Source organism: Acomys russatus, chromosome 8, assembly GCF_903995435.1.
Source record: "Acomys russatus chromosome 8, mAcoRus1.1, whole genome shotgun sequence".
Classification (NCBI taxonomy): Eukaryota; Metazoa; Chordata; class Mammalia; order Rodentia; family Muridae; genus Acomys; species Acomys russatus.
In genome coordinates, this window is record NC_067144.1 from 66,274,333 (window position 1) to 66,290,609 (window position 16,277).

The window sequence follows — 16,277 nt, forward strand, 5'->3', positions numbered from 1 at the left end:
CAGAATGAGCCCGTCTTCCTGCAGGTTACTTTATTTCAAGTATTTTCTATGGGTATGCAAAGTTAACTAACACAAACACTGGAAATATTTACTGATGAAAAGAATAAAACAAACATTTTGGGTAGCGGTACCACTCAGAAACATATACTGTTAATGTGCTAATATTTTCTTTTGCACATATATTCTTTCTGGGTTGAGTTTGTAGGATTCTTTTGCATTCCTAAAGTGCCATCTGGTTATTTTTGGGTTTCAGTTGTGGGAATGGATTTCACTTGTGTTTCCTACTTGTTGTTGTCATCTTGAATGCGTTTTAGGTAACGAGTCCAGAAATGCACCATCCTTCCTAGGGAGACAGAAGAGTTAGTAGATATCATGGTTGGAAAAGTTTCAATGTATCTTGTTATCACGTTCCGACAGTGCTTACTTAGACTATTTAGATATTCTCTTAATTATTTTGTACTTGTCAAGTTATCCTTTGTTGAAATAATTTCCATTGTAGCATCTGGCAAACCTCTCTCTTGAAGTCATCTTTGACGTTAGAAGATGCACATGACCGTGACAGCCCATGCACTGGGAAGCCTCCAGGATTACTTTGGTGACTCTGGGGCACAGAGATGCTGCATCCGTCAGGTACTATTTATATGACCATAAAAGGAGATGATTTCCATGTGTTTAATGTGAACTGTAACTTTAAGAAAGATGCTCTCTCAGTCTGACTGTTCCATCCCCAACTATCAGTTTTCCTGGAGCCCAGATGTTAGAGCAGTTTCTGATTACTGTCACAATATCAGTGTCACCACTAGCTTTTCTAGAGGGAGACCTAGAAGAAAATGTGGGAGTTAATAAAGATATAGCATTGCATTAGTTTTCATTATTTTGGCAAAAGACCTAAGAGAGTCAGCTTACAAGACTGAAAGATTAAGTTGGTGTCATAGCTTCAGAGGCTGGAGCCTATAGTCACTTGGTCCTGTTGCCTTTGGGCCTGTGGAGTGACAATTTTCATGGGACATGTGATGTGGGAAACTGTTCAAGTCAAGAGGAGGCACCACTAGCTTTAATGACACACTTCCAGCCAGCTAAACTCTACAGTGAGAACGCATCCTGGAAGTTTCCATCACTTTTGTATTGTGCTGTGGATGGCAAGAAAACCTTTAATGCGTGGACCTTTGGATGGCATTTAAAATTCAAGATATGGGAGGCAGAGGCAGGTGGATCACTGTGAGTTCGGGGCCAGCCTGATCTACAAAGTGAGTCCAGGACAGTCAAGGCTACACAGAGAAACCCTGTCTCGAAAAACCAAAAACCTGACCATTAAATGTCCTCTGACTGATGGGTCACATGATAAGAACATGTTTAGTTTCGTAGGAAATGATCAAATTGTATTGTAAAGTTCCTTTTCTCTTTTGCGTTCCCACTAGAAGTGAAGGAGAAATACCATTCTTCTACGTAAGTACTCAACCGTTTGCTTTGGCATGTGAGCCTCTGTTCCAATCTGCAAGTCTTCAATGACATGAAACATGACCATCTCTCCATAGGTTTACTTGTGTTATCTGTTTACCTTTGCTGAAAAAAAAAAAAAACTCTTGGACTATTTTGTTTTTGTTTTTTTGGACTGGACTGTCGTCTCTTTGTTCAGTTTTAAGACTTCTTTGCATATTTTGGATTCCCATGTGCATTTTGCAAATGTTTTCTTTCAGTTTGTGGCTTGTCTTTTCATTCTCTTAATATTATTTATATTTCACTATTTGACCTTAAGATCATGGCTCAGTTTTGTTTAAACATCCAATACATCCAGGTTTACAATTGTAAAGAGTTTGAACGGCCGCCCGCCTGTTCCCTGGTCACTGACCACTTTTGTGAGCGATCGCCTGCATCAAGTCATCACGCTCAGGCCCAGGCTGAGCCCTCAAACTCACCTTATTAATGGGATCAACACTGCTAGGATCCAAGAGTCAGCTAGCGGCCTGTCCAAGTTGGCTGGGTCCAGCTGAGCTGACATTTTTGCTGACTAGAGTCATGCTATCTTTGCCAGTTTGCTGGAATAGACACAGACACGGATTGGGTCACCACGAAGACATTCCTGCCTTGTGAAGCAAGTCTGTTTGTATTTTAGGTTTGCCAGGACTAATGAATTAAAACATTTGGACGCCCTACAACTCGCTGTTTATCAATGCTCCTGACAGGAGGAGGGCTTTTCTTTTGCTCTTGCTTTTTCTAGAAACATGACAACATCCTGGCTGTTGGATTGGCAAGGAAAGGAGAGAGGGGCTGTGCAAGGGAGCGGAACAGGGAGGTCCCGTGGGATGGGACGCTGGGGTCCGGGGCAGAGCAGGTAGTAGTGTGTAGCCGGGACAGCTGTCTCTGCTCCTCAGAGTGGCCGTGGCTGCTATGCAGCAGGAGCAGATTGCTCTCTCGCCGAGTCCTGACTGCACACACGCAACGACTGGCCAAGGCAGTGGTTGGCCCTGGATTACACAAGTGCAGACTCTCAACTAAGTGAGGTAAGGCGACAGGTGTGTGAAACTCAACTAGCCGCTCCGAGCACCAGCAATTTAACCAAGGCTCTGTTACAGGGGCGGGAGAAGGAACCAGCAGCCGGTTTCCTTAGGCGGTGCAATGAATAAGGCAAGCTGTGGATGCTGTGTAACTCAAAATCTAGCGGACCTCGACATGCTCCTCTCTGAGGCAGAGATTTTTTTTTTCTCTTGTCCTGTGCCTAGCTGTGTGTTTATCGGTGTTGTTTCTCTAGCTTGAAAGCAGAGCCGAGGTCTGCTGAGCAAAGCCCAGAGGCAGACCTCTACTTCCTGCCCTTCATTTGTTGCTGCAGGCAAGTGTGAAGGGATGGACCCGAAGACTGTGGGCTTCCCATCCCTAGAAGTCACGCACAGGCCGACTGGGCACTGTAGCGATGGCCAGAAGCAAGATTTTTCCCTTTCAGCTACAACTTGTGGGCCTTTTGTTTATTTCATTCAATTTGATGCAATCTGTGCTATTTCTTCAGAAACAGGTGGCTAAAAGAATTACTTGACACCAAGCAGAAGAAACTATGCAGGCGGCTATTTTTGTAAAAGCAAGAAGTTCTGTGTTAAGTCATAGCAATTTCAGGATACCATCCTTTTGTACCTTAAAATCATGTGTCATGGTGTATAGAGTGTCCAGTGCTCATAGCTGTTATGAGGCTTAACTTAACGGGGTCAACAGGATTCTAAGTGGCCCATAAACATTTGCTGTGTTTTTAAAAGCTTTACTGGACCATTAATATAAGCCTATTTTCTTTCCATATGGTAGCCAAGACAGTTCAAAATGTATGTACAGCTGAGTGCACTTGTACAACTGTGTGCCTTGAGCTTGCCCACATAAGTAACTGCAAAAACAAAACTCGGTGTTCTGGATACTATTTTTAGACACAGAAAAGCTATGGGAAAGGGTATAAAAAAATAAATAAAACCTGACCATGAGAAAATATTCTGCTACAACAGCTCTCAGAATCCTGCCAAGGATGGCTGAAGACCTTATTTATATTTTGCCATTTTTGGAGACATTTTCCTTAAAATATTCCACAGGTTTTTTTTCCTGCCTACATGAGATAGAGAGGAGAGAGATGACCAGAAGTATAAATGTTAAAATGTGTATTTAACCATATCATGTAATATAAGAACATTTTTCCTAGTCCTACTGAACATCAAATTGTCAAATATCTTCCTCAAGGTATAATTGGGTTAAATTCTCTTAAGAAGCCGATTTTTCCCTTAGCAACTTATGCAAAGGATGTTTTCCCACTCATTGTCTCTAAGTCTATCAAGTAAATACTAATTTAATAGATAGAGCCAAACACTCATAGAATGGTTTTGTTTTCTTTGTTTAAGACAGGCTTCATATAGCACAAATTGGCTTCAAACTCTCTATTTAGTAAATATTACCTTGAATTGCCTGACCCTTCTATCTCCACATTCCACCTGGTGGCAGGTGTGTATCCCATGGCCAGGCTTTGGTTTGAGTTGCATGCTGCTGTAAAGAGGTGAAACCTTAGGCATCGGTGCTTGATAGATTTCTAAGTCATTGGTGAGTTAATATAATATCCACACTACAACTGTAGTAAGGTTTAAAATGGTCTGAAGTTCGCTTTAAGAGATTCCATTATATTAATGCTTTACTATGTCCCCAAAACATTTCATTTAATTTAGGCTTGGTGTGTATGCATGTTTTTGTGTCTGTATGGGTGTGCAGGCATGCATGTGCACATGCGTGTGAAGGCCACAAGTCAACCTTTGCAGTTGGTCTGCGGGGTCTATCTTTTTTGTTCTTTGAGACTTGCTCTCCCACTATTTCATGGGGCTTGCTGCCAACTAGGCTAGGCTTGTGTGTACCACAATGCATCCTGTTTTTTGTTTGTTTGTTTTGGCTTTTTGTTTATTTTATTTATTTTCGAGACAGGGTCTTTCTGTGTAGCCTTGGCTGTCCTGAGCTGACTTTGTAGACCAGATTGGCCTTGAATTACAAAGATCTGCCTGCCTCTGCCTCCCTGAATGCTGGGATTAAAGATATTTATGACCACTCTGGGCTCAAATGGAATTGTGGTTTTTTTTTGTTTGTTTGTTTTGTTTTTTTGTTTTTGCTTTTGTTTCGTTTTTTGTTTTTTGAGACAAGGTCTCTCTGTGTAACCTTGGCTGTCCTGGACCTACTTTGTAGACCAGGCTGGCCTCGAACTCACAGGGATCTGCCTGCCTCTGCCTCCTGAGTGCTGGAATTAAAGGTGTGTGCCACGACCACCCGGCAGAAATGGAGATTTTTTAAACCATATTTCATTCATTCTGGATGTATGAATTTTTGTAGAAGGTAATTTTTGTAGAAGCCAAAAAATAAAAAACAAAAATAAAAAAAGGAAAATGGGTCAAATACATACTTACAATGTGGGAAAAGGCAACTTACTAACTTTCTTTGGCGTGTGAGAGTACAGCGTTTGGTGAAGTGATGATGGTTATGTCTTGTCCTTACAGCTGGAAGACCCAGGAGAAGGCCGGGCCTCAGGTGCCCACATGATCAGTACAGCCCGGGTACCTGCAGATAAGCCAGTACGCATCGCATTTAGCCTCAGTGATGCCCCAGGTACACTTCGCTTCAGGGGAAAGGGCTGCTTCCTGCTCTTCCAGGATTTTCACCATATTTTGTGATTCTGTGGAGAAGGTTTAAAATTGCATGTTTGCATGAACTGACGGGAAGATGTGTGCCGTTCCATCACACGTTGCTATTCTACAAATGCCTCGAGAATCCCTCCTCCTGCCCCACCCCCACCCCCGGCTGCCACTTTGATTTGGTTGTTTTAGTAATTCTTTCTCCTCTTCTCCTCTTGCCATTTTAGCTTTCTTTAGCATAAGAGTTATACAGCTATAACAATTTCTAAGGATAGAAAACTGTGTAATTGTTAAAATGGCACGGGGAAAGGCTTATTAAGAGCTGGCAGTTAGTTAGATAATATAAAAATATTACTGTGCCTTTTCCAGCCGCATGTGTGTGATGTTGGTTTCTTGCTGGTGCTCCTACACTTCCGGAGAAATAAACAGACTTCAGCAGGAATGATGAATGAGGCAGGGGAGGAGGGGCCTCTCTAAATAGTAAGGTCTGAGGTGAGCCTGCCATACTTAGAGCCTTTTGTCATGGCTCCCCTCAGTGACCTCTTAACACACATATGGAATTGCACCACCCTTGAACAAGGGGCCCAAGTAGCGGGAGGTCACAGTGCCTGTGGGAGGAAGGTCTGGTTTACAAGCACCGGCATCAGCTGTTGCTCTTAGTTTAATGTCATCTGTTACCAGCATCAGCCTTTGCTATTACTTTAATATCGTCTGTTAAAATCACCTGGTCAACCATTACCATTTAAACCTCAGGTCTTTTGAGAACCAAGTCTCATTTTCTCTGTTATTCTTTCTCTCTTGCTGTATGTCTGCCTAGGAGTGATATTTTTAAACAATTGATGCTTCAGGCCTGGGGTGATACTTGCTACGCAAACACGAGGGCCTGACTTCAGTTCCCTAAAGGCCGTGGAAAAAAAGCTGGGCATGGTGGTGCACATTTGTAAATCCAGAACTTGGGAGGTAGAAAGCGAAAGCTCCCTGGGCTCTCTTTCCCAGCCTAATCAACGACTTACAGCATAGTGAGAGACCTTATCTCAAAGAACAAGATGGGTGGCACTCGAACGAGGACACCCAAGGTTGTCTTCTGGCTTGCACACACGCTTGCCCGTGTATGTACACACACACACACACACACACACACACACACTCATGGTTAATGTGTGAAAAGTGTCAGGATCATTCCAAAATAATGTAAAGTAACAAATTTGGCTCTGGAAATCCTGGTGTGACACAGCCATAAACTGGTTGACCATATAGCTATTCATCTACCCTAAAGTGTCCCAGGTCACCATGGTCACCAAGGTAATGGAGAAGTGAAACCTTAACTTTTTATTGTATATTTTTCTGACACTCGTCCCATGACCTGTTTTTATGTACTGTGTCTCCCACTCAAGGGTTATTCTGTAAGACGCTAGTGAGGCGAAACTTTCGCACCAGGACGATCCACACCGACATAGAAGTCAACACTATCCTTCGGATTCTCTTTGCATTAGAGACTCATCTATGTTATTTGTGCTAATTTAAACAACCATACAGTGTAGCCATGAGCATTCTGTATCTACAAGGTGGAAGTCTAAGGCCTGACACGGTGTTGTTAGTTAAATAATGGAGATGTGACCCAAACACAGGTCCTCAGAAGTTCAAGTTCTTTCATTATGTCTTATTACTTCTCTAAAAGGTAGAAGAAACCCCCTTTCAGATTTCAATGTACTTCATAGCTCCAAAATTTCAAGGAATGGATTGTGTGCAATGAGGAGCCCTTAAGACACACACACACACACACACACACACACACACACACACACACACACGGAAGTTCACAATCTGAGAAATAAGGAGGCATCTAATTTCCCGTCTATTCAAGTCTCATAGGAGTAGAACAGATCCCACTATAAAAATCAAGGTTACAAAGAAATTTTAAGCTACAAAGCTTGCTTTACTCAAGTAAAATTATTACATAATTTTGTACAAGACAAAGAAATGTACCACACCAGCAAAGACTTAGAGTGACATGAGCCCCATCTTTGGGCTGGATGAGTTCACTCTTCTTTGAAGTTCAAAGAGGTAAACAAGATTTGTTTGGCACTGCCTTTGAATTCTCTTGATCTTGGCTGAGAGTTCTTGAGCATTTTTAATCAATATATTTAAATTTATTTACAGTCTTTTTTCTCTTTTAAATGTTTTCAAAATGTCCATTTTTTTGAAATTCATGTTTCTTAATAGAGCTGTTTAAAAGCAGGTTACCCTTTACGTAATTCTTACCCTCCACTTCCACAAAAACATGCTTAGGAAGGCTTATAAAGAATCTACCATGATGAAGTATTTTAGCCTTCTGATTCTCAGGTTGTCTAGGAAGGCTGTCTGCCTTTACAACCTAAGGCAGTTCTCAGTGTTTTTCAACCTTGCGGAGTTATACCACTTGACAGCGTCCATCAAGAACACATGTTTAGTAAAACAAAAACAGAAGGACATAACGTTGTGAGGGAAAGGATTTGAGGGGCACTAGGGGAACTCAGAAAGAAGCAATGGTGGATGGGTATTCTCTAAGTACATTCTGTAAATGTGTGAGATTACCAAATAATCCATAAAAATGTTAAGAAAAAAAAAAAAAAAAGAACAGATATAAAGGTCCTACCCCTAGATATGTTGATCTTGCAGACTTACTACTTCACCGTGAGGACGAAGCTTTTTTTCTAACGTGTTTATACACGTCAGACTTGCAGCATTTTTTTCAAGGATTAGTTAGAGCCAGGGACTTGGAATTTTTCCATGCACACAAAGTTGTTAGTTAATCAAAAGATGCTTTGCAGATATTTGGGACACTCCCTCTGAATTCTTGAATGAGGAGTGTATGGAGTTTCCCACAGGCACACAGAGTAACATTTGCCATCATGCAAGCTGTACATGCCTTTTGAATTCCAGTGTGTGCATCCTGTGGGCCACATATTTAGGAAGAATAAAAACGAAAATATTCTACACTTTAATAACAAGTGGATAAAAGCACATGGCCTCTTGAGGAGTTATTAATTCCACACTGTTGGATATACTATTGATGAATATGCAATCAAAGGAAAAGGGAGACATATTTTACTTGTGAATATTGATATATTTGTTTCTCTTTTTGAAGATCATTCATTCTTTGACAATTTTATACATACATAAAATGTATCTTGATCATATCTATTCGTTTCTATTATTTTGCTCCCTTTCATGTGTATGTGTTACATTGATACTAGGAGTGGGCACTGGATCTCTTAGAGCCAAAAGGCAGGCATTTTCAGGGTACAATGTAGCAGGCGGTGCTGGAATTAGAACCCGGGTCCTCAGGCTTGCACAGCAGTGTTCTTAACCAGTGACCCACCTCTCCATCCTCAGGCGTTCACTCTTAGGGGACTATTATAGTCAATACTCCAGTAATTTTAGGATTTTTAAAAAGTATATTCCTGAGACAGTTGGTGAAGGTTAGGGCTTTTGGAGTTAGAGAAGGGTAATTTGGGGTTCATCTTCATTCTTATTGGTGTGATATGGGGTAAGCTATTTACTTAGCCCTGTTGGAATTCTTGAGTTGCATGTGGACGTAGGAATGCAATGCCACCTCATAGGTGAAGCATTTAGCCAAGCACTCGATACAAATTTACTATTCAAGTTGTCCCTGTAATTGTGGTAACTGTGGAGTATTAAGACAAACAGGCACTCCTAGGAAGCATGTGCCCCGTGGACATTCCACACTGCTCCTTGATGCCAAGATATGCTTCAGAGTGTAGCGGCCCGCAGTTGTTTGGGGATTAGCAATCCAGTGAGCAGCTAGTGCTGTATTGCCTCTCTAAGAGGATGACCTTTCTTATCTCCTATGCTGTTAGTACTCTGTCAAAGTGGTTAGGATGCCCAAGATGGGGCAAGACATGATGCACACAATGAAGCAAGATGTGACTCCTCCTTAGACCTTAAAGGCTGAGATTTGCTTACTAGTCTATGTCAATTGGCAAAGCCCTTTGAAAGAGCTGCCCCTAAAACTGGGCTGGAGGGTAGACTATAGAAAGGTGCCATCTGTAGGTATAATGTATGTATAGGAGAAAAACCATCTTTTAGCTCCTTTTCTACCTATTGATTCCAAGAAGAAATTGTGAGCAAAACCTAAAAGTCACGAAGAGCATGGTGTATTCAGAAAACACGAAACCATAGTTTGTTAGTGTAGAAGCCGATATAACAAAAGAGCAGAAACGTGGTAGAAGAGTCTAGGATGTGGAGAGAGAGGAGTAAATGGAAGAAATCTTCTACACCAATACAAAGCAATCTGAGTCTGGGTTTAGGATGAGATGATGGAGCTTGAAAAAGATTTTGAAAGATGGGTTGGAACCAGTGGGTGACAGTTTGGCTTTTGAGAAAGAGAACTAATGATGGTTAGTTGATAGAAAATGGGCTATAGGACTTCAGCGTCTCCGTGGACCTCCAAGGCTTACATACAGCAGCAGGCTTTGGGGAGAAATATGCGGAGTCTGATCCATAGCCACCCTACCCAGAGCGCTGTAAAAACCCTTCACAACTGATGTGTGGATAACTGTCATTCCTAAAGGCAGCTGCCTTCAATAGCTCAATAGAGTTTTCAAACCAGCAATCCAAGATGTTAACTTCTTCAAAGAGGTCCTCCACTGAATCAGTTCTCACAATAACAAATGTGCTGAAAAGAAATATGAATCCTGCACTTTGAATTATTATGGAGAATCACAGGCTCCTTTCTAATAGGACAGAAGTTAGGATTGGACAGGCGTTAGGGTTTCATTTAATTACCCGAGAATCTTCTTTATTTTCAGCTGAGTTACAAGGGCAGCACGCTTCCATGTAAATTTAGTTTTGTCTTCATTTTCTCAACAGCACTCTCTTTCCAAGGATTCTCACATCAGCCTAGGCTGATAATTTAACATTTTATTTAAAAAAATATTAAGTTGTTGAAATTTTCACATTAGGACACAAATTAACTACACACAATTTAGTTTAAAAACCTGTGACCTATTTTATCAGAATTCTTAAAGTAATCCAGTGCTTGGAAGGCAAAAGCAGGAGAATCGCTGTGAGTTCGAGGCCAGCCTGGTCTACAAAGCAAGTCCAGGACAGCCAAGGCTACACAGGGAAACCCTGTCTTGAAAAACCAAAAAACCAAAAACCAAACAAACAACCCCCCCTCACACACACACAAATTCCCACTGTTCTATCAGTGGGAACTCTGTAGAACAGCTGAGCTAAGACAGTCACCACTACAATCATTCTAACATGGTGGTGCAATGACTTTTCTGTCCAAGTACACTTGGCCATCACACAGACTGAATTAGATGCTGTGTCGTTGACACTGTCTCCTTACATCTACATCAACATTTCCTACTTTGAGTATTATCTCTCCCTCTCTCCCTAGGGCCAAATGTTTCTGGTACTTTCTCCCCTCTAGAATTTTAATCTTTTTTCTCCAGGAAGACTCTGGGAAGTCTTTCTTTCTTTCTTTTTTTTTGTCTAGTCATAAGTGAGTACTGAAGTTTATATTTTAATCTCTAGTCTGTTCTGTTGTTTAAATGTTTTACGTGTCCACTTAATAGAAAGTAAAAAAATGAAAGTTCTGCTAGAATTATGGATGCTGACAGACTCAGCAAGGAAAGGCACACCATGACAGCCATTTTTTTTTTTTTAGTTTTCAACTTGTGATAGGTTTATTAGTATAATGTCACTGTAAGTTGAGGGGCATCTGTGTATGCTATTAAAATATCAACTCCTTTTCATGTTTTCCTTGTTCTCCATTTCAATTCTTTACTGTTTCTTGACAGTCTACTTCTGTATCCATCAAATTAAATGTGAATACTTATTATAAGCTGTCTGACTTCAGAATTTTTCATTTTCATTTCATCATTTTTTCTTTTTGTTTGTTTGTTTTGAGACAGGCTTTCTCTGTGTAGTCCTGGCTCTCCTGAACTCCCTTTGTAGACCAGGCTGGCCTTGAACTCACAATGATCCACCTGCCTCTGCCTCCCAAGTGCTGGAATTAAAGGCATGTGACACCATGCCCAGCTACTTTTTAATTTTTTTTTTATTTTTAAATTTTTTTCACTTTACATGCCAATTGTTGCCTTCTCCCTTGTCTCCTCCTAGTCCTACCCTCCCTCCCTGTTTCTCCTCCCTCCCCTAGTCCTCAGAAAGGGTGAGCCCTCCTCCCCTACCATCTGACCCCAGACTATCAAGTCTCATCAGGACTACCTGCATCCTCTTCCTCTGTGGCCTGGTAAGGCCGCCCGGCTGGGGAAAGTGATCAATGAGCAAGCAACAGAGTCCCATGTCAGACACACCTCCTGCTCCCCATATTATCGGACCCACATGGAGACTGAGCTGTCTGTCTACTACCTGAGCTGGGGGGTCTAGGTCCTCTCCATGCATTGTCCTTGGTTGGTGCATCAGTCTCTGCAGCCCAGTCTCTGCAGATTTGTTGGCTCTGTTGGTCTCCTTGTGAAGTTCTTGTCCCCTCCGGGTCCTTCTGTCTCCCAACTCTCCCATAAGGTTCTCTGTGTTCTGCCCAAAGTTCGGCTATGAGTCTCAGCTTCTGCGTTGGTCCCCTGCTGGGTGGAGTCTTCGGAAGCATCTATGGCAGGCTCCCATCTTGTTCCCTTTCTTCAACTGCTTTTGGTGTCTATACTATTTGTCCTTCTGCATGAGAATTAAGCATTCTCTGTAGAGACCTCTTTGTTATTTAACTTCTTTAGGTCTGTGTATGGTAGTGTGGTTATCCTGTATTATATGGCTTATATCTGCTTAAAAGTGAGTATGTACCATACGTGCATGATAGCCATTTTTAACTTTTGAGGCTTACCACACATTTATGAAATCAATAATACAATATCCACAGCCTCTTGGAGTTCACTATTATCAGTGAAAATTCTTTGAGATATAATCAGTTTTATTTGTTTTGATTGGAATCTGTTGCTTAAGTCTTCAAAGAAAGGCTATAAAATAAGTAAATGTTTATGGAGTACATAGACACTTGTGCTGGTGTTATCCCACCTCAGCTTCATGCTGCTAACAACCCCACAGGAAGATGTTGTAACCGCTGTGCAAATGTTTCCTAAGAGAACTAAACAACCTGCCTCAAACCAACAATTAATAAAGAGGAGGGCTTCAGAGCCAGGTCCTGGGTGTTTTTGTATCACTACCCAGTCAGAGGTAGGGCCCATGAAGGGCGAGCAGCTCTTGAGCTGGTGTATGCTGATACAGACCTATATACTCAAGAGACAGAAGCAGGAGGATTTCCACAAGTTCCAGAAAAGCTTAAGTTATATAATAAACACTATATCTTCTTTTTTTTTTTTTCCAAAAACATGAATGTCAGTGCAGATATCATTCTTTCTCCCTAACATTGCAGTATACCATTGGCCGGACTTACAGGTGTGCAACTTACATGTGTAGAGGGCCAACTGTGTGTGGCATGCTGTGCTGGATGCCTTTAGAAAACTGAGTACCGACAGGCTGAGTAAGTCAAAACATTCTGAGAGAAAAAAAGGATAAATGATGGAAATTAGCAAAATGGCAGAGACAATAACAGGGAACAGAGCAGTGCTTCTAAGGACCATAAAACTTGCTGTAAGCATTAGTTTATTCATGTGCAGTGGCACCGGTCAAGGCAATGGGGTGTTTATTAGTGATAAAGAACCAACAGTGACTGGGTGTCCTGCTAGCTTTCTCTTTTTACCGTGTCAGTGTTCCCACCCCATCCATCTTTCTGTACTTCAGTTCTATGGCTCTGAAAATCCATCACATTCTACGGAATTCACATATAACATTTTGGAATCAGGACGCAAAACTTGAAAATGTATTTTTATGTAGGGTAAAACTGTGATGCTCTAAGAACAGCTGAGGTGTGATGATGATGACGATGACAATGGTGGTGATGATGATGATGATGCAGCATTAGAACTGCATGGGCCGTCTTCATTTTAAATAAAACTACTTAACAACTTTCCTATATGAGTTCAGATTTTTCAGGTAACATTTCACGAAGGAAGTGTCTGTTTTGGTGGGGAAATGAAGGAGCGATATTCCTTCAATGCAGGGTTAGATGAAGAAAGTAAATCATCAGACACAAGGCACTGGCTGCTCCTGGAAAATCCCCTCAACTGTCAGGGTAGAAGTGAGTAAGCCAAGATGGTGACCTTGGCTCACACACATTCTCTTTGTTTTAGATGAGAATGTCCCCCACAGCCGCACACGTGCATGCACACGTGTGCACACATACACCTACCTCATCTCCACACGTTGGTTGGGTTTATAGTGAGAAGAAATGGAAAGGAAACTCAAGTATATTAAGAATGCATCCTTGCTAATGATTGGTTCCTTCAGGCTAAGCGACTGATGTGTGTATTTCTTCATCAGTATCCAGGCTCTGAAACAAGTTATTAGGCCCATTTGCAGGTAGAAAACCAAGTCTCCAATAAATTACAGTGATTATGCACATTCATACCAGGGTGGCAGCACTGAATATGTTTATTACAAATTTTCCCTGTCCTTTACAACTCTTTGGGTAGTTGATCCTTCCTGAAGAGATAGCTCAGTGGTTAAGAGCAGTGTCTGTTCTTCTGGAGGACCTGGGTTCAATTCCCAGCACTGACATGGTGGTTTACAAACATCTGTAATGCCAGTCTCAGGGAATCAGGTGCCCTCTTCTGGCTTCTGTGGGCACCAGGCATGCATATGGTATAGAGACATACACATAGGTAAAACACCCATACACAAAATACGCAAAGGTACTTAAAACATTTTCTTTTTTATTAAATATTTTACATATACATTTATATTATTATGCATATATAATAAACTACCTACAGCAAGAAGAACTATGACACAATCAGGAATTACAGAAATAGTATATCTTAGTGTTTTGACTATTTGTATTTGACAGCCTTGAAAAAAACATATTTTCTATCTTGGTGTGTCTAAAATTCTGAATGTAAATCAATATCTATCATATCTCATCATTATCACCTTAAAACATCTCTCTGGACCTAAAAACACCTTAACCCCTAAACAACTAAGTTTAATTGTAAAACTAAACTATCTGGTCTTCCACTCCATTAGAGACTTGATAAGGAATAAAATTGATTACCTGAATATACTGAGAGTGCAGATTAGTAGCTTTCCAAATGCGAAGATGGTACAGAGATGCCTATGGTACAGAGATGCCTATGGTACAGAGATGCCTATGGTACAGAGACATACACTCAGGTAAAACATCCATACACAAAATAGGCAAAACAGTTTTAAAAAGAAAAAAAAAGTAAGTCCCTTAGGATAGACGTTAGTTGGCCTTCCTGTGGCTGTGCTGGGAGCAATCTCAGGCTCCTGTGCATGTTAGATGAGGAGCCTAGCCTAGCACTGCGGTTCACCCCTGCCTTTGTCTGGTCTGTGCCCTTCGCAGTGCTTTCACATTATTTTCTCAAAGCATTAAAACTCAGGATAAAGTGATTTTCCAGTTCAGCATGGAGTCTGAGTCCCTACTGTGCACATGATAGACAATAAATATCTGGCAGTTAAATTGTAATAAAAATGCAGTTATTCTGGGAATCTTGCCCCATTATAAATCTATCCAGAAACTGTTCATTTTCTGTTAGAAAAAAATAATGATTAAATATGCCTAGAGGTTTCTTGGTATAGCTGTGTTTGTTTGGTGTGTGCTTCTGAATTGCCATAACAGACTTGACCACGTTCAGGGACTCTGCTCCATTATGACGGTGGAAATGTTTTACACCGATTTGGCCAAATGTTTGTGGAACAGCTGCGCTCCTAGCCCGCCTGACTCATTTTCCTTCTTTCCTTTTGGCCCAATCCTGTGATTCATCATTCTGCTTTTAGAATATTTGCCTATTTTTAAAACCAGTCAAAGGAGGCAGCCGCTATTTAAAAGTAAACACCCCTCACACCAAGCCGGGGTAGCTTTGTAAGCAGCTTCTGAAACGCGGAAACTTGTGGCAGGCGAGGCTGCCAGCTAAAGCAGATGGCATGGGAGCTAGAGACACCGGTTGCCTTTCAGAGCCGGTGGACTCCTTGCATCTGTCTTCGGTTTTTCTTGTTTCCGCTGCTATTTCCTGCTTGGGTTAATCCAGCTTGAGCCATTCTGAAACAAAAGTCTTGTTTTCTGTCTGCTTCCCTGTAAGACATCCATTATTATGCCAATTAGACTTTTCATTTCAGCCAACGAGGTCCAATCGCCAGCCTTCCTTTATCCAGGTTAGCTAGCTTTCATAGGCACCTGTGTCTCGGCGTGGCGGGACTGTATGAAGGCATTGCTTTTTACACTGGTTCATTTGTTCTGGGTCATAGCGGGTATTTGCTCTTCACGATGTAGCAGTGCAGCTCATGGATGACCACCCTCCACTCTTTTTCTTTATAACGAAGCAAGTGATTGCGTAGGAAGCTGGACGGCTTGAATGTCAGGAAGCCCTGAGCTGCTTTCCTCAGGATCTTCTAAAATTCTATCATGCCCTGTCCGTGTCTGTGCCTTACGGAAGTGGTTTCTCTTTCCAAGTGCCTCTTCGTCTACGGTCATCAGGGTTGGGATGCCAAGGTGTAATATGCTCCCACTTACTGTGCCAAATCACTCTGCCCTGGGACCGAGGAGCTCAAACAATCACAATGCCTAGTCCTTTGAAGCCACACTGCAGTAAGTTAAAAGCACTGAAGACCCAAGTCAGTCTTCGTAATGGAAGGCACCTCTACAATGTGTCAGTAGTGATAATTCCTTCCTTCCTTCCTTCCTTTCTTTAAATTTTAATTTATTACAATTTATTCAGGTTACGTCCCGACTGTTAAGCCCTCGCTTGTATCTTCTCATTCCCATCCTCCCTCCCTCTTCCGCCCTGTTCGGTTTCCCTACACCTCTGACAGAAGGGACCTCTACTCGTACCATATGACCACAGCCTATCAGGTCTCATCCGGATAGCCTGCTTCCCCTTCCTCTGTGTGCCACTGGGTTTCCCCACCAAGGAGAAGTGATCAAACTGAGGGCACCAGAGTTGTGTCAGAGGCAGTCCCTGCTCTCCCTACAATGGTGGAGAAAGAGCTGTCCATTGGCTAGATCTGAACAAGGGGTCTAGGCTTATTGCACGCACTGTCCTTGGTTGG

At 41.8% G+C, this 16,277-nt stretch overlaps 1 protein-coding gene across 1 annotated transcript in view; it reads left to right on the plus strand.

Annotated features, from left to right (window-relative positions):
- The first annotated feature begins 2,117 nt into the window (after positions 1–2,117).
- Map3k7cl (MAP3K7 C-terminal like) overlaps positions 2,118–16,277 on the plus strand; it is a 39,064-nt gene continuing 24,904 nt past the window's right edge. The window contains exons 1-2 of the mRNA XM_051150177.1: positions 2,118–2,501; positions 4,998–5,106. Of these exons, the coding sequence (XP_051006134.1) occupies positions 5,037–5,106 (70 nt within the window). The 5' untranslated portion in view covers positions 2,118–2,501; positions 4,998–5,036. The remainder of the gene's footprint in view (positions 2,502–4,997; positions 5,107–16,277) is intronic.